The 17,833-nt window shown below is 39.1% G+C and overlaps 4 protein-coding genes and 1 long non-coding RNA gene across 14 annotated transcripts; 2 read left to right on the forward strand and 3 right to left on the reverse strand.

The window, feature by feature from the left end:
• Positions 1–1,184: 1,184 nt before the first annotated feature.
• On the reverse strand, positions 1,185–6,096 carry TWD1 (FKBP-type peptidyl-prolyl cis-trans isomerase family protein). 3 transcript variants are annotated; one of them, XM_023669870.2, is made up of 9 exons: positions 5,926–6,096; positions 5,494–5,567; positions 4,583–4,765; positions 4,239–4,328; positions 3,980–4,164; positions 3,740–3,862; positions 3,480–3,632; positions 1,973–2,308; positions 1,185–1,402 (listed from the first exon to the last, which is right to left on the reverse strand). In XM_023669870.2, the coding sequence occupies exons 2-8, from the start codon at positions 5,528–5,530 to the stop codon at positions 1,973–1,975; spliced, it is 1,107 nt and encodes a 368-aa protein (XP_023525638.2). In that variant the 5' UTR covers positions 5,531–5,567; positions 5,926–6,096; the 3' UTR covers positions 1,185–1,402. The 3 variants fall into 3 exon arrangements, with proteins under 3 accessions (XP_023525638.2, XP_023525637.2, XP_023525639.2); XM_023669869.2 differs by lacking the exon at positions 1,185–1,402 and having other exon boundaries at positions 1,825–2,308; positions 5,926–6,095; XM_023669871.2 differs by lacking the exons at positions 1,185–1,402; positions 5,926–6,096 and adding an exon at positions 5,656–5,867 and having other exon boundaries at positions 1,825–2,308.
• Positions 6,097–7,044: 948 nt separating this feature from the next.
• On the reverse strand, positions 7,045–9,656 carry LOC111789050 (DNA-directed RNA polymerases II, IV and V subunit 11). Its single transcript, XM_023669683.2, has 5 exons — positions 9,453–9,656; positions 9,279–9,368; positions 9,124–9,202; positions 7,859–7,954; positions 7,045–7,286 (listed from the first exon to the last, which is right to left on the reverse strand). The coding sequence occupies exons 1-5, from the start codon at positions 9,503–9,505 to the stop codon at positions 7,254–7,256; spliced, it is 351 nt and encodes a 116-aa protein (XP_023525451.1). The 5' UTR covers positions 9,506–9,656; the 3' UTR covers positions 7,045–7,253.
• A 79-nt stretch (positions 9,657–9,735) lies between these two features.
• Positions 9,736–15,179, forward strand: LOC111789048 (uncharacterized). Of its 8 annotated transcripts, none has more exons than XM_023669678.2 (13): positions 9,736–9,871; positions 10,164–10,314; positions 10,402–10,528; positions 12,093–12,220; positions 12,293–12,362; positions 12,477–12,579; positions 12,925–13,042; positions 13,152–13,233; positions 13,351–13,412; positions 13,506–13,578; positions 13,672–13,752; positions 14,610–14,690; positions 14,865–15,179. In XM_023669678.2, the coding sequence occupies exons 2-13, from the start codon at positions 10,280–10,282 to the stop codon at positions 15,030–15,032; spliced, it is 1,128 nt and encodes a 375-aa protein (XP_023525446.1). In that variant the 5' UTR covers positions 9,736–9,871; positions 10,164–10,279; the 3' UTR covers positions 15,033–15,179. The 8 variants fall into 8 exon arrangements, with proteins under 8 accessions (XP_023525446.1, XP_023525441.1, XP_023525442.1 ...); XM_023669673.2 differs by having other exon boundaries at positions 9,737–9,871; positions 10,024–10,314; XM_023669674.2 differs by having other exon boundaries at positions 9,747–9,887; positions 10,024–10,314.
• On the reverse strand, positions 15,016–15,883 carry LOC147793744 (uncharacterized). The gene is made up of 2 exons (XR_015419914.1): positions 15,525–15,883; positions 15,016–15,236 (listed from the first exon to the last, which is right to left on the reverse strand). It is a non-coding gene; the product is annotated as an uncharacterized LOC147793744 (long non-coding RNA).
• Positions 15,884–16,087: 204 nt separating this feature from the next.
• On the forward strand, positions 16,088–16,975 carry LOC111789049 (uncharacterized). The gene is made up of 3 exons (XM_023669681.2): positions 16,088–16,233; positions 16,362–16,589; positions 16,676–16,975. Exons 1-3 carry the CDS (start codon positions 16,180–16,182, stop codon positions 16,814–16,816), a joined length of 423 nt encoding a protein of 140 aa, XP_023525449.1. The 5' UTR covers positions 16,088–16,179; the 3' UTR covers positions 16,817–16,975.
• Positions 16,976–17,833: the final 858 nt, after the last annotated feature.

Here is a 17,833-nt window from a genome sequence, read left to right on the forward strand (position 1 = left end):
TAATGGGCTGATTGGGGGCCCATTTCCCATGTGCTCTCAGGCCCACTTCCTCAATCACTTTTGTAATTTCTTTTTAAATATTTTTTTAATTGATTTTGACACACAACTACCTTAATTATCAAAGATTTTATTGTATTGCCTTTTAATTTTTAGATTAAAAGTAACGTGAGGTTTGCTAGAGTGACCCGAACAATCAAATCAATGACATGAAAGTAAGTAAGAATAATGATGCATTTAATCAATTATTACGGTAATTATAATTAGGTAATCAATTATTAATAAATAAAAGGTAATCACATGTAATATAAATAAATTAACTATCATCTACTACGTTGACGATTTATTTCCCTATTTCAATATTTATTGAATTAAATAATATATTTTGAAAATAAAATTTCCTATACAAATTATTCATAATACGTCACTAATAGTGTGCCTGAAAATTAGAAATAAATAAATAAATGAAACTCATTTAGGGTTTTGGGCTTGGATCTATATGTTTGATTCATTGGGCCGAGCCCAAACATTTGTCTAAGCCTATTACCTTGCCATTTATATTGGGCTGGGCTATTCTTAGATTGGGCCGAGCCCAAACATTTGTCGAAGCCTATTACCTTGTCATTGATATTGGGCTATTCCTAGCCCTCCTCCTGAAAGTCTAACTCTTAGGAGTCTACTCCCGTCTATTACGTATCTTCGTTATCTTTACGATTTTTAAAATGTATTTATTTGGGAGAGGTTTTCACACTTATAGATAGGTTTTCACACTTATAGATCATGCTTTGTTCTCCTTCCCCCGCGTAGAATCTGGTAGAAATTGACTTCTCACTCGTTTTTTTTTACGCTCGATCTCCATTCTCTCACTTCTATACTCCTAGTCTTAACCCTCTTTATTAATTAAATTTTTACCCATCTATCCTCTCCTTGGATCGGCGCTTTTAAATATTTACAAATATAGATGATCTTCCATTTTAAAATGTTAAAATGAATAAATTATATAATTCAAATTAAAAAAAAAAATACATGAGAGACTGAACAAATATTTATTGAAATAAAGTATCGTATTTTTTAATTTAACAACATGGTTTTAATTAGTTAATTTATATTCTTTATATTCTAAAAGTTATATATTTTAGATATTTATACATGTCATATTCAAACGAATTATATATATATATTACCCATTAAAAATGACCATAAAAATCCATCCCCAGATAAATATCTCCAAGTCCAAACCCGGTTTCCTTCAAAATCGCAGCCATTCCTCCTCCCATTTCCATGGCAGCCCTCTACGCCGGCCACCGCTATTTCTTTGGCTCCGCCGCCGTGCATTTCAGAAACAGAAGCACCAGCCCCAGATCGGTCGTCCTCCTCTGCCTCCATAACCAAGACCCTTCAGATCCTTCAGAAGAAAAGCCGAAGAACGGTCAAGAAAGAAAACAGTCGATTCCAGGGATTGTTCAGAGATTCGAGAAGATGGGAATAGAATTGAAGGAGAAATTAAGCCCTCAGAGAAAAGGGGACTGGAAGGATTTGACATTGATGAGCCTTTCATTTGCTGTTTATGTGTATATTTCTCAGAAGATTGTTTGTGCTTATTTTGTTTGGATGTCAATGCCAAAGCAAGTATGGTAGAACATGATGGATTTCAAAGGGGAGATTTATCAGATCTCTTTATTGTTGTTGTATGAAATCTGTGCATAAGTTTGTAAATGTGTACAAGAACTTGTTCAAATCTCGATATTCTTAACCAGATGAGCTATGTTCGATGTTCATAATCGTTATTCGATTCATGATACTTGTAAAACCTTAAATCTAGACATGTTTGTAAAGAAGAGAGTTAAGTGAATGCATTATTTCAAATATTCAACTCAGCCACTGAAAACCACCTGTGTTAACAACTAATGTTTGATGCAGAGGAGAAAATTCAAGACTAATAAGAGAGACAATGAATTAACTCAGCTCAGTGTACCTAATCAGCATGGCGTTTTTCGCGCTTGAAGAGACGGTAGAAAAGTGATATCAACCATTGCCACATAAGGATTAGTTGAGTAACTATTACGCCATGCTTCGGTTTCGGTTCGGGTCTGGGACCAAATATTCCCTTGTAGATCTCCTTCTGCTTTTGGTAAACAGCCTTGTCATGTTCAGCAAGCAATTTTAGCTCCCTTGTGATTGCCTTGTCCTCAGGTGCGTACTTACGTGCTTTTAGTAGGTCCTCCCGAGCTGCGTCGGTTTGCCCGAGTTCTGTTCTAGCCTTACCTCGTCTAAACAACGCCTTGACGTTGTTTTCGTCCTCTGTCAACACCTGTCAAACATTAAGCCGCTTGAAACGTTTAGCGGAATTCAGCTCAGGAGTTAAGTTTGTGTTCATGAAACTTGTAGATAAGAAGTTGAACCTATATTTAGTACATCATCATCAATAACGTGTTCTAGTTCCATGAAGCTACATAAACACAAGCTTAAGCTAATTGGTCCCTTCATATATCTCTCGGACCAAACACATGCTACACAAATTCAAGCTTGCACAAACCATCCAAACTCACGGTTTCCCAATATTCCAAGCTTTATAAACTACTCAAGCTTATCCAAACGGCTAGTCAAAAGTCTCAAGATAGTTCTAATATTGGTGAAGAAAAATAACTCGAAATTCACATAAACGTGTGTATGTGTCTACGATGAGGAAGAAATCTATCTAAGTAGATCCAGTAATCATTCTCGGGCCCTCTTTCCAATATATCAACATTATTACTGAGAAGTTCTCCAACAAATTCCATCCTCCATATTCAAAATTGGGAGTTGCCATATAACCTGTGATATCCTACATTGGTTAGAGAGAAGATCAAAACATTCTTTATATGGGTGTGGAAACTTCACCCGAGCAGGCGCGTTTTAAAAACCTTAAAGAGAAGCCCGAAAAGGAAAGCTCAAAGAGGACAATATCTGCTAGCGGTGGGCTTGGGTCATTACAAATGGTATCAGAGCCAGGCACCGGGCGATGTGCCTACGAGGAGGCTGAGCTCCGAAGGGGGTGGACACGAGGTGGTGTGCCAGCAAGGACGCTAAGCCTCGAATGGGGGTGGATTGGGGGGTCTACATCGATTGGAGAAGGAAACGAGTGCCAGCGAGGATGCTGAACCCCAAAGAGAGGTGGAATGTGAAATCCCACATCGATTGGAGAGGAGAACGAGACATTCTTTATAAGGGTGTGGAAACCTCTCCTTAGCCGACGCGTTTTAAAAACCTTGGGGAAAGCTAAAAAAGAAAAACCAAAGTAAATAATATCTGCTAACGATGGGCTTGGGCTGTTACATAATCTACATATCACAGCTGAAAAGCTCATGCAATATTAAATATCTCAAAGGCAGTATGAACTCATGACCATTTACTTGAACTATCTTTGAAGAAGTTATGATGAATCAAAGAGTCACGGAACACGAGAAACAATTTCAATTCACCTACACGGTGTCATATCTTACCATGCTACAGTGTGCGATGGCTTCTTCATAGCGCTTCAGCTTTATAAGACAAGCTGCCATGTTAAGATGGCATGGATTCTTAACAGCCAAAGCCATATCACGGTACTTCCCAAACAACTGGAACATGAAATCATCACCCATATATGCTATAGCCTAAAAAGAAACCATTAGGAAACTTGTCAAGAAGATGAAAGTTATTTTCTGGAATGCATTTGACATGGAATTTCAGTAACAGATGTGAAGAAAGAGAAGCATCTAACCATTTCATACTGTTGCATGGCCTCTTCCAGTTTTTCCTCCTTGAATAAAGCATTGCCATCCATCTTTCTGCGATCAGCTGCACCGATTCGTTCTTCAACAGTCATGTCACTTCTAGCTTTTCCCTGAGAAATAAATAGTCGATCGAAACATTTCAGAACAGATAGCTACTGTTGAAGTCGGCCAAAGAGATTGCAGGTTTTAAAGAGTGATATACAACTAGAAACTATAACAAATCTCACTTCTTTGGTCTCGTCAAACCCAATGAGCTCGACTTCATATAATACATCAGCCATGGGTGGAACATTCGGGAAGGAAAAACTTCCATCCTTTCCATAAGCTAACTCCCATCCCACGTGCAACAACGCACGTTCACCGGATTTCATACTGGCAACACCGATGCTCAAGCCAGTCATTTCTTTCTTTTCTGTTACAGAAGTATAAGGAGGATATCAGAAAAACAAGTAAATGTTCAAATGACAGATCTAAATAAATAAATACCTTTTCCTAATACAAGTTCAAGGGGCTGTTGTTCATTCCAAGTGTCCTCGAATTTGTGCTGAGTGCTTTCGGTCCATGCCCGATAATGCACTGATACATAAATCAAGTCACTCATACATCCATTAGATCGAAATTCAAAACAACATGATCAAGAAAAAGCTTTTAAGGAGAGCAGAGATGTTGAAGATTTACGTTTCTGATACAACGAAATTGTGACTAAAGCTACAAAAGTCAGTTTTTTGATAAGCTCGAATCTAAATCTCACACATGAAATACGTGCAAAACATCGTCACCAAGGTACCAGCAAGATATTGAACTTAGGAATAAGCATGTATGGTACTTACAAAAGCATGTTGCGTATTTGGACGGCTTCTGACCATGACCTTCCTTAACAATCTGTTTTGTAACTTTCTCCTGAAGAATTTCCACCTCTGAATCAACTTTTGGTGGGACATTGCCATCGCCCGGAGGCTCCCCGTGAACAACAGATGCACCTTCAGCTACTATTTCATTTTCATCATCTTGATCTGCATGGCACCGGAATTCCTTAACATCAACCAATTGTACTACCGGAATTCGTTGAAGAAACTTTTGATCTTCTCCATCATAACGAAAATATTAGATGTTCTCAAATTCGGAAATTGTTTACTTATACATGTAAATATGTTTTGAATGACGTCAAGCACTGATTTAGAGAGACTCCACCCATTATATATGATAATTGTTATTAAGAACAAGAAATACGCTAGAGAAATGTTCGAGGATAGAGCGTTTCAAAAAATAGTCAGAAATCATCCTAATAACAAATGTTGGGAAAAATCAAATTTGCCTACATTACATAAATGTTAATGTTCACCAAGCCAGAATCTTCTAAGGAATGCTTCGTTCCCCTCTCCAACCAATGTGGGATCTCACAATCCACCCCCTTTGGGTGCCAGCGTCCTCCTGGCACACGGCCCGGTGTCTAGGTTTGATACCATCTGTAACAGCCTAAACCTACCGCTAACAAATATTGTCCGCTTTGGCCCATTACGTATCATCGTCAGCCTCACAGATTTAAAACACGTCTACTAGGGAGAGGTTTCCACACCTTAAAAGGAATGCTTCGTTCCCCTCTCCAACCGATGTGGGATCTTACACTATCAACTTGACAGACTTTTATCGTTTCAGCTGAATTTTTCATTGAGTTGAGAGGCTTAAATGTAAAACACAAACATTCAATCATATACAGGGAAAAGAAAGTCAAAGAAATAACCTATATTATGTTTCTGCTGTTCCTGTTCATCTTCCATTTCTTCACCTAATAACGCAGATAACTCCTCAAAATATCTGCATTGAAGAAAACTGATAAGAACAATTCCAAATAACCAAGAAAAAGTAGATTAAAATCCATTTAATTAAAAAGCATAGCCCATACAGTGCAAATCAGAAAGAAATCTTTTCCTCAGCTTATCAAATGACAGAAGGATTTCAAACATAACTCTAACACAGAACAGAACAAATTGATTTTAAAGGCTGTAAAATGTTCTAACAAGCTCAACAGCCATCTTCTTTCTTCCTATGAACATCGCGAACTTTCTTTCCGGCAGATTTTCTCAGCAATCAAGCACGAAACAGAGAGGGATTACACAGAAGAGAAATGAAAATAAGAGAAATTGAGGTTGCAGAGGAGGATCGAAGAACATACCAGAGTCAAAGTCGCCTATTTTTCTTGGTGAGTCGATCAATTTCGCTCGTATTTCCAGAGATCGAAGAAGATTCTAGAGGGAGTTCTTGCAATTTTGTTTCTAAAAAACAGATTTGAAGAGTTTATGCTAATTAATCGCTAGAGCGAAGAGCACGAAGTAGAGTGAAATGCAGCCGCGGTGTCCACGCTCATTCCTCGGCGCGTAACACACGCGCCTTTTTCTTTGCTAAGGTAATAAATACATACACAAGCTTCGTTTGTGTGTTCACTTTTTATATATATATATATATTATTTATTTTTTATTATGCCCATTGAATTGGAATGAATGAATTCGACGTTGGACGTAAACTTTCGGCGAACTTCTCTATCAAACGAATGGAAGTGCGTTTTGAAGTTGTCCCTCTTTGCCCCCACCCTCGAGTATATGCTTCAACGGAAATTAAACATGGTAGATTGGTAAAATAGAAACTATACTTGCCCTGAAAGGAGAGAAGATTCCTCGATTAGACAGAAAATGGGGAGAGAGTGGAAAACATTTTTCCCTGTTACATAAATGCGGCCGGAGACGAGATTATATTCTCCGCCACTGTCCTCGCCCAATTCTCAATCTCACTTCATTAATATAAATATATTTTAAACTCATATTACTATATATATATGAAAAAATAAATTAATTAATTTTGAGACAGAAAAATAAAGTAGCAATTTTTTTATTATCATTACAAACTATACCGTAATATTAATATTTAAATTTTTAAAAATTATTTTGACAAAATATATGATTGTTTATGAAATATATGTATGGAATATATTGATATATTCGATTTTTTTAAAAAATGAGAGCTTTAAAATAACTATTTTAAAAAAAAGAATAATAAATAGAAAATAATTACTTGCGGACTGTAAAAATAAATGGAACATTTTGCTAAGATGAAAAATAAATAAGTGACCGGAATGGAAATAGAGAAGGCTTCCCGGAACGTCACCCTAATCCATTTAGCTAAGATAAAAAATGAATAAGTGACCGAAATGGAAATAGAGAAGGCTTCCGGGAACGTCACCCTGATCAGTAGACATCTCTAATAACTAAATTAGTAAATAAAAACTACACGGACCAATTCAAAACTTTTAAAATTCTATTAGCACAAACACGAAAGTGCTGAGACCAAAAAAGTTCAATACATATCACAATCCCAAAGTTACAACATGGTTTCAGCAACCTTAAAGAAAGCAAAGCAAAGATGTTGGAATTCCATTTCATGTCGGCAACCCATTGTCCTGTCTCTACATCTTGAGCTGAGCTCCACCATGTTTTTTCAATGCCAAATCAGTAGTCCCTTGAGAACTTTGCAAACTCAGCCTGCAAGAAAGAAGTTTCAAATGTGTCTCAGTTTCAAGTCCCTTAACTTCGAGAAGTCCGAAAATTTGCAACATTCGATCAAGATTCGGTTCCTCCGTTCCTGTGGGCCTTTGAGGAGCGGTGATGGTTAAGAGATTATCTATGGTTAAACTCTTCACAACTTCTCAATGGATATAATTCCTTCGACCTGGTGGCTTATGTGCGACCTATGACCCACACCCCAAGGTGCACCCAAAGTCTGATGCGTCGAGATTGGGTTGGTGTTCAGTGTCAGTACAAGATCGAAAAGAATGCTAGGTATTCCAAGAGAGTGACTAGAGGTTACTTCGACAATAGGGTAAAGGGCAGGTATCTTCGATATGCGATTAACATTTAGGACATTCTAGTGCTCCGTTCACTCAAAATGAAAGCATGTTCTTCGATAATCATCCCGAACTCCCCAACGTATTACTTCTAACCTCTATCAAAGTCGATATCAGTTAACTGCAGTTTACTTTTCACTAAGAGTGCAAGTTAAACACAGCATGTTCTCTATCGAAACAAACTTTAGAGCGGTATAAGAGAATTCAAACCTCAAATCCATTTCTCAAATGGTCGAGTTCCTTGTCCAGATCGTTAATGGCTTGATTATATGCTTGCATCGGCGACGACTGACTAGTCGTATGGATCTGCAGAACGCGAACAATCAGTTCAAGAGAAACCAAAATACATATATTTCAACCCAACAGGAAAAAGGTACATGACAGACACAGGGAATTCAGTCCATTCATTGGATTTCAAGAGAGAAATTTCCTAAGATATGTTATTTAAATGCATCTTTCAGTTTCAGGATATCATATTCATGCGCACGATTCATACGCAAAGATCAACGCCATGTTGTTGGTAGTTCACTCAGAAATTACAATTACCCGAGTGAAACAACGTCGCGAACAGTTAGGTTTGGAGCCAAGAATGTAGAGAAATATTTACGTGGTTGTAGAGGTAAGAAATGGATAGTAGGGATAGATCTTAGAACAATTTTAAATCGTTACAACACTATATTTGTAACAGCTCAAACCCACTACTAGCAAATATTGTCCGCTTTGGTCTGTTACGTATCGCCATCAGCCTCACAATTTTAAAACGCGTCTGTTAGGGAAACGTTTCCACATCCTTATAAGGAATGCTTCGTTCCCCTGTCCAACCGACGTGGGATCTCACAATCCACCCCCTTGGGAGCCCAGCATCCTCGTGGCACACCACTCGATGTCTGGCTCTAATACCATTCGTAACAACCTAAGCCCACCACTAGCAGATATTGCCCGCTTTGGCACGTTATGTATCGTCATCTACCTCACAGTTTTAAAACACGCATGTTAGGGAAAGGTTTCCTACCCTTACAAGGAATGTTCCGTTCCCCTCTTCAACCGATGTTGGATCTCATATTTCCAACTCCTACAACAACGGTGCTACAAAGATGAGTTCATTCTACAGTCCAGCGGGCAACTGAACCGAAAGCATTGCCTTGTAGCTGAAATCTTGACGCTTTGGGACCAAGACTATGCCATTTGTAACTTCAATGTATCATAATCGCCAAAGAATCAGTAGGCAGGCTTGTTTTCTGAACCAAAAACTCATTGAATGACTCCTAAACTCAAAAGCTAATAAGAACAGTCTTAACCCTCCTGCTTATTGGTTCATAGATTAGCTCCAGACTCAACAAATGAGACAATCCGACAGCAATTGGACAGGAAATGACACTGCAGCTTGCAGGGTTTGAGCTTAACCTCGACTACTGCTAACTAAACCGCAGCATAAACTATGCAACATTCACACAATAAGAGGAAAATCAACTAACCCGGACAATGATTTTATACTTCAATGGGTGAGGAAGCTTATATCCAGCAAACAACACATTTTCATCTCTGTGCAGCTGCCTGTTCATCAAACAACATCATTATCAACCAAACCAAGACCTCGTAATCTCAAAAATTTTCAAAAGGGTTACCGTACATGCGCAAGATGTTTCCAATAGTATGTTCCTCTCTTTCAATGGTAAACGACGCCGCATTTATGATCTTGGTATCTCTCTCGTATGAGACCCTGAAGAGGAAAAAAGCAAGAAAAAACGTAAGAGATTGAGAAAATTGCTCTGTATTGAGAAAGGAGTAGAGTTCATCAAATTACTTCTTGGTCCCCTCTGGAACGACGAATCGCTCGTATCGGTCGGGGGCATTCATGACTTTTGATCTTCTTCTTCTTCTTCTTCTTCTTATGAAGCTCCTTGAGCTCTCCTTTGTGCAGAAATGGAAGCTTGGCCCAGCGAGAGAAAAATGGAGAACAAGAAGCTCTGGTTTTTTTGTCGTGTTGAGCTTTTATTTTTCTTTTTATTTATTTATTCATGTTTTTTTCGTATGGTGAAAATTAAAAAAATTATTTTAAAAAAATTATAAAAGAAAAGAAATCCGTGTATTTGGGGTGGCCTTAAACGCAACACCGAGTCAATCTTCGTTGCTCAATCTTCTCCGCCGCTCAATCTTCCTCCGCATCAACTCCGCCGCACCGACCAGCGCGGAAACGGAGGTTGTCAGGTTCCCGCCGCGCCGGTAACCATATTTCCATGTAAACCTTAACATTCGTTTTGTATAAATCTGCAAATTAAGCATTTAACTTGTTTGCGTTTCTGCAATTGTGTTCGCGAACTGCCAATCACTCTTATCATCGTAGCATTTCTTTGTTTAAATCATTGGTTCTGTAGAGGATGTTTGTTAAAAGGAGTTCTTAGCGGTTGTTCCGCCACTTTTAAAGCCTCTCAAGTTGCTCATGATCAGAAATTTTTGAGGAGCGGACTGTGTATGAATTGAGGGATGATGAAGTTTGCTGGATGTTCTATTACAGCTTCTTTGACTCCTATCCAGCCTTTCATTCAGAGAAGCCATCCTAGGCTGTCAATCGGTGTTTTACAGGAGAATTTATATAAACCACAGAAACTTGGAGAAGGTTCAGAAGCAGAAATGGTTGCTAGACGTTATTCCCCTCCTTTGTTTAGGTGATTGTTTTCCCACTATAATTAATGCTCCGTGTTCCTTAATGTTTATATCTTTTGATTGAAATTGGCTTTTATTCACTTTCTCAGTGTTGCTCCTATGATGGATTGGACTGATAATCACTACAGAACTCTTGCTCGTATGATATCAAAGCATGCGTGGCTGTACACCGAGATGCTTGCTGCTGAAACAATTGTTTATCAGAAGGATAATCTTGTAAGTTTGCGGGAGAATCCTTTGGGGAATAGCTAATTTTTCAATATTTCCAACACATTTAATAAGTAGGGTTGCTTTTGTTTATCAAAGATGTCATTTCCTTCATTTTCCACATTTTACTCGAGGTTTTCAAAATTGTGTGTAACATGTCGGACTAGTAATCAATTATTTGAGGTAGCCCTCCCTCACCCTCAGGCGTACTTGTTGAGGATGATTGGGAGGGAGCGCCACATTGGCTGATTAAGGGAATGATAATGGGTTTATAATTAAGGAATACTTCTCCATTGGTATGAGGCCTTTTGGGGAAACCAAAAGCAACTCATGAGAGCTTATACTCAAAGTGGACAATATCATACAATTGTGGAGAGTCGTGGTTTCTAACATGGTATCAAAGTCATGCCCTTAACTTAGCTCGGTCAATAGAACCTTCAAGTGTCGAACAAAGAAGTTGTGATCCTCAAAAGTGTAGTCAAAAGTGACTAAAGTGTAGTCAAAAGTGACTCAAGTGTCGAACAAAGACTGTACTTTGTTCGAGGACTCCAGAAGAGTCGAGCTTCGAATAAGAGGAGGTTGTTCGAGGGCTCTTTAGACCTCAAGGGAGGATCAATGGTGTACTTTGTTCAAAAGTGACTGAAGTGTCGAACAAATGATGTACTTTGTTCGAGGACTCCAGAGGAGTCGAGCCTCGAATAAGAGGAGGTTGTTCGAGGGCTTTTAGACCTCAAGGGAGGCTCTATGGTGTACTTTGTTTGAAGGGAGGATTGTTGAGCATTGTTGGAAGGGAGTCCCACATCGACTGATTAAGGGAATGATCATGAATTTATAAGTAAAGAACATCTCCATTGGTATGAGGTCTTTTGGTGAAACCAAAAGCAACGCCATGAGAGCTTATACTCAAAGTGGACAATATCATACCATTGTGGAGAATCGTGGTTTCTAACAGTATTGCCTCCTTGTTAATACGTTGGGTTAGTAAATAATTATGTATGCCCCCTTCCTCCACTCTTATGATCTTATGAGAAGATTTGCCTCCAGTTACCCCAACAAAAGATCCTGGCCTTGATTCCTACAATATCCCACAACTTTCATGGTTTATAGTCCGAGTTGGACCATGGATTTCTCACATTTTACCAACATTTGGTCACCAAGAGTGACGGCATGGTCGTGTTTTCAATTTGTAGGATGCTCTAATTATTCAATTGTTGACTGCTATTTTTTACCTGTCATTATGAGGATGTACTTAATCTCCAAATTGGCCTGACCTCATTTCCTGTTTGTTTCTTTACCAGTCCAGGTTGGACTAGAGTTTTCTAATTTTTGATTGGTGAGAGTGAAGAATTGATGGGTGTTTTATTTTTCTCAAAGAAGAGTTACCATCTTATTGCTACATTTTGCTACATGCATGTTTGAACTAGTAGGTGTTTGAGTCATATGAAGAATTTCTTCTCTTTTCATGAATCAAACTTGATCTGATTACGATATGCTTCAAATGTCTATGTTTTTCTTGTGAAATTCGGTATTCGAAGTTCCTTCTTTTCATGTAATCTTCATTTATTTTGCACAGGACAGATTTTTAGCATTTTCTCCAGAGCAACATCCCATTGTCCTGCAAATTGGTGGAAACAATCTTAATAACATTGCAAAAGCTGTTGAACTTGCCAAGCCTTACGGCTACGATGAAATTAATTTAAAGTCTGTATTATATTTCTTTAGATTCTACAATAAATTCTTAAATTCTAATATCTTTTTTTAAATGTTTTTTAGCTGTGGATGTCCAAGTTCAAAGGTGGCTGGACATGGGTGCTTTGGTGTTCGCCTTATGCTGGATCCTAAGGTTTCTGGCTGTATGCTGGCTGTATGCTGGCTGTATTTTGATTTTGATCATCTTGTATATTTTATATTTTTCAGCCATGTGTCTGACGTAGGCTTTTCATGTTGACAAGGAAAGTTTGTTGGTGAAGCCATGTCAGTAATTGCTGCTAACACTGATGTCCCTGTAAGCGTGAAATGTCGAATTGGTGTCGATGACCATGATTCATATAATGAGCTTTGTAAGGTTTCTACTCTTTTTTCTCTTGTTAGAAAGCACCGACTACTGTTTCTTTGCTTAGATAAACATCGTTATGTCTTGAGGTTAGTATTGTATTATCGACAACTCAATCATAGGAACTCTATGATTTCTAAAATTAAGTTCGTTTAACTAGAGCGATTCCATGTTGGGTGACTTTCCGAACAATTTCATGTGAATGAAGACAAAACATGCAAACCTTAGTCCAGATGTTGGGCTTGGGTTGATACAAAATATTCTTTCCGAAGAGTTATTCTAGTTTGATGCAACATCATGTGGCTTCTTAGTTGTTGATTTCTCCTCTCATGTCAAGCACTTTTTGTTTCAGGTGATTTTGTTTACAAAGTTTCTTCTTTGTCGCCAACTAGGCATTTCATAATCCATTCCCGCAAGGCGTTACTCAACGGTATCAGCCCAGCTGAAAATCGAGAAATCCCTCCTTTGAAGTACGGCTCCTTAAGAACTTTATATAGGCCTAGAGAGCTTGTCATTTGTGGTTCAAGTATTTTTACTAAGAACAGGCCTTTGTAGTTCATAATATTGATGTGGTCACAGGTATGAATATTTCTATGCACTGATGCGCGACTTTCCAGACTTGAGATTCACAATAAATGGGGGCATTAAGACTGTTGATGAGGTGAACTTTCTGCTCAGCTCACTGGACCTTAAAGTATCAGAAATTGTGATTTGTTTTAAATGATAAATTTTTTACATCATAATTTAATGTTCATTTATTTTGAATGAGCTGATACAGGCTAATGCTGCTCTGAGACTAGGAGCTCATGGTGTAATGGTGGGCCGATCTGCTTACCAGAAGTATGTTTATGCACGTTTTGAAAGTCAATATTCTATCAGAGTTGGTTATGATATACCTTAATTTGACTGATGGCTATTGTTCATCCTCCGTAGCCCATGGCGTACTTTAGGACATGTCGACACTGCAATTTACGGTGCACCTAGCAGTGGTATCACACGACGTCAGGTGCAATTGTAAACTTGGCTGTGAGATTAGATTATGCTTCTGCTTGAAAGTTGACTATTATCTCATTTAGTTGTAAACTTTTCTATCTTCTAGGTCCTTGAACAGTATCAAGTATATGGGGATTCTGTTTTGGGTACGTATGGAAATAGACCAAGCATACGAGAGGTTGTGAAGGTAAGATCTTGTTGGTGGTTTGCAGCCTTAAAACATAACTTTTGTCTATTCAGTTATTTGGTCTAATCTTTTTTTTGTTATCTTATTGCTTTATACTGATCCAGAACCTTTTCAATTGTTGAGTTTAGGTGATATTTATTTTTATTTTTTTTCGGGCTTCCCCTCAAAGTTTTTTGAACGCATACGCTTGGAAGAGATTTCTACCCCGAACAGACATGGCTCTCTTTTGGGTTTTCCTTTCGAACTTCTCCTCAAAGTTTTTAAATTGAGTATGCTAGGGAAATGTTTTCATGCCCATATAAAGAGTGTTTCGTTCGCCTCCCGATGTGGAATCTCACAATCCACTCCTTCGGGGTCAGCATCATCGTGTCCTTGTTGGCACTTGTTCCCTTCTCCAATCGATGTGGGACCCCCAATTCACCCCCTTCTAGACCCAGCGCCCTTGCTAGCACACCGCCTCATCTCCATCCCCTTTGGGGCTTAATCTCCTCATTGGTACATCGCCTTTTGGGGCTTAATCTCCTCATTGGTACATCGCCTAGTGTCTCGCTCTGATACCATTTGTAACAGTTCAAACCCACCGCAAGTAGATATTGTTTCTTTGGGCTTTCCATTTTTAAAACACCTCTACTAGAGAGAGTTTCCACAGAGTTTCCACACCCTCCTTTTCCTCAACCTCAAGTTGGATGTGGTGGGATTTCAGATTTCATATTTACTTCCCCACCAACTGAACTGAGATGGGATTTCATAAACTTCTTATGAAATCGGTGTCTCTCTACTGACTGTATTCTAGCAAAATGCATCCCCACCCCACACAAACACCTGGTATGGTAACTTGTCTCTTTTATCTGCTGCAGCCGTTGCTTCATCTTTTTTATACAGATCCTGGGAATGGTCCATGGAAGCGTAAAGCCGATGCCGCTTTTCAGCACTGCAAGGTATGTAAAATATGCTACAGGAGAACAACTTCGATTTTAGTTTTACGAAACGGAGTATTAAACTTTCAACTTTTTTCGCTTGCATTGTTATCATAGTTTTTTATCCTTCAAAAGTCACTTCCTTTTGAACCTTGACTGGATACCTTACAAGCGTACTGCTACTGGACATTGTAGACCATCAAGTCATTTTTCGATGAAACACTTGTAGCAATTCCAGATTATATATTGGATGCTCCTGTAGCAGAACCTCCATCTGGACGTGAAGATCTTTTTGCCAATACACTTAGTTTGATGCCTCCTCCATATGAAGATAGAGAGCAAAAGGTATTATTGGAGGCTTAATTTTGTATCATCGTTTAAGCCATGTATAACAGCCTAACCTTAGAATACAATTTTCACTTATTCTTTGCAAATTCATTGATGAGGTAATCAAAGAAGTTGCCCTTGTAAACTGGTCATTCATCTTACTTATAAGCTTTTCATGTCTCACTACTCGTTGTTGCCATTTTGTTTTCCAACCATCAAGAGTCTCAAGGTGTTTGATTCCTTAGGATATGAAGAGTCTCAAGGTAAGAATCTGCTGGTCCAAAACTAGGGATAAGATAATGGTCCAAAGTTCAAACCCTAGAACGACAAATCGTTCGACAGAGGACACCTATAATATCGCCGATTCAGATCGCCTAAAACCTACTAACAAAAATCGCCATCGACATCCTAAATTTCGAACCAAAATCACCTCCGATTCCATATCTCAAAGAACGCATTAAGAAAAATTCCATTTCAGAAATGATTTCGAATGATCGGCGAGAGTCCCTCAGTACGCCTAGCATCTACCTGGAAGTTCATGGAGAAACTGGTTCCTCGACCTCTGCGACAAGCATCGGGAGCGCCAGTGATGGAAGAAACCTCCATACTTGTTCAGATTACTAAACTTTTCGTCATCGGGACTCAATTAGCGATGCCTCAGCTTGACCGGAGGCGGCGGGGGAGGGAAGGAAGGAAGGAAGAGGTATCTGGAACTAGAAGACTACTTCCCCTCCCCTGCTATTTTAGGGCTCCGAGATATTTTATTGGGCTTGTTTCGGCCCATCAATAAACGATTGGACACGAAGTTGTGAATACGCTAAACACGACCGCAGACAATCCGTCCCTTATTTTTTTCATATTTATTAAATATACAGTACAAGGAGAGAAGAGGATAATGTTGATGAATAGCATGACAATTAATTATTAAATTTCTGAGACCCACGTGACCACCCACGTGCCCTCCGTTCATTGATTGCATGTTACCACAGAGCCGCGTGTCCACACTCAATCCTTTTCTCCCTCAAGGAAATCCGACACGTGGCACCATTGAGAACCGACATCCCCTGTAACTTTCATCTAGACCCTTTATTTATGTGTTTTTGTTTGGTATTTAGGCAAAATTATAAAGGCCAAGAATCGATTGAAAAGGGAATTTTGTGTTTGTTTCCCGGGAAAACGAAAAATGGGTGTGGCCGAAGAACCGATTCTCTCGCGCTTGGAGCGCCTCGATAATATGGTGAGTTGGGCTTTGCTTTCTTGTTTGTTTCTCGGGAAAATGACTAAGAAAATGGCCAAGAAAATGGCCGTCCCCTTTTTAATTTTACGTAATTATAATTTATTTTATTTTTTGTGTGGGTTAAATAGTTGAGGCGGTTGGAGGAAATTAGAGGGTGCGGGAAGTCGCCTAAGAGCTCGTGTGCATCCACTCCATCAAGTGGGACCCTCACGAGCGATTACCAAACGTCGTCCGTTGATCTTTCCCCCAAAACTCTGGAGAAGCACTGCCGTCCGATCAACCATGTGGTCAAAGTCACTGAACTCAGAGGAAGCCTCGTGGAGCGGATGGACAATATCGAGGATAGAGTCCTCAAGGTACCTTTTTTTTTCTATATATATAAATTAAGATTATTTTTTATTTTTTTTATTGATTTTTTTTTTTTTTTCATTGAAATTTTCAGCTTTGTTTGCAAATAGAGGGAGAGATAGAGAAGGAAAAAGAGATGATAATGGTCGGGAAGGATAAGAAGCCTAAGAAAAGCTTTAAAGAACGGATTCAATTGTGCATGACTGGACAGGGAATACGCCGTCGCCCATCTTGATTGTAGTATCGTAACCTTTGTTTGATAAAGATTTTGTTTCGAGCTCGAGATAGCTCATGAGCTAGTTCTAGTTTTGTTGAATATGTACATAAAATTTTGATGGTTTTTGAACATGTAAGCTTGTTTGTGACGAAATTTTCGTTTCTATGTGTTTCTTCCCATGGGACGTTGTAACGCCCTAGATCCACCACTAGCAAATATTGTCTTCTTTGGGCTTTCCCTCTCGGACTTCCCCTTAAGGCTTTAAAACGCGTTTGTCAAGGAAAGGTTTCCACTCTCTTATAAATGGTGGTTTGTTCTCCTCCCCAACTAAAATCTACCTCCTTCGGGGTCAGCGTCCTCGCTGACGTTCTTTCCTTCCTCCCATCGATGTGGGACCGTCCCCAAGTCTACCCCTTTGGGGCCCAGTGTCCTTACTGGCATATCGTCTTGTGTCTACCCCCTTCTTCGGGAAATAGTGACACATATTCCGGTGTCTAACGCTGATACCATTTAAATGCCCCAAATCCATCGCTAGCAAATATTGTTTTCTTTGGGCTTTTTCTTTCGGGCTTCCTCTCTAAATTTTAAAACGCATCTGCTAAGAGAAGGTTTTCACACCTTTATAAATGGTGGTTTGTTCTCTTCTCCAACCAATGTAGGACATTACAGACGCGCATTCGTCGATTAGACTCTCGTCATCTAGGGCGTAGTACTCTACTCGATTCTGGTAAATTCGTGAGGCATCGGCTTGTAGGGTTAACCTAGTTTTGATTTGGGCTCTTTTTTTTCCCTCCAAAACGGGGAGGATTTTGGGAAATATGATGAGAAATGGAATTTCCCGGGTAGCTAATGAACTTAAATTAGGGGTTGGAGGGTAATTTCCCCATTTTTTGGGTCCTAAAAAAGGGGGTCTTAAGAGGATGCACCGACCGAACATGTACACGTGAAACAGGATCGTCCCTATAGTTGGAGGGATGGGGCCCATTTATTGGACGATCATTGTGCTGATGGGACAATGATTGAGGACACTTACCC

The sequence above is a fragment of the Cucurbita pepo genome, chromosome 2 (assembly GCF_057944985.1).
Source record: "Cucurbita pepo subsp. pepo isolate OVF chromosome 2, ASM5794498v1, whole genome shotgun sequence".
NCBI lineage: Eukaryota > Viridiplantae > Streptophyta > Magnoliopsida > Cucurbitales > Cucurbitaceae > Cucurbita > Cucurbita pepo.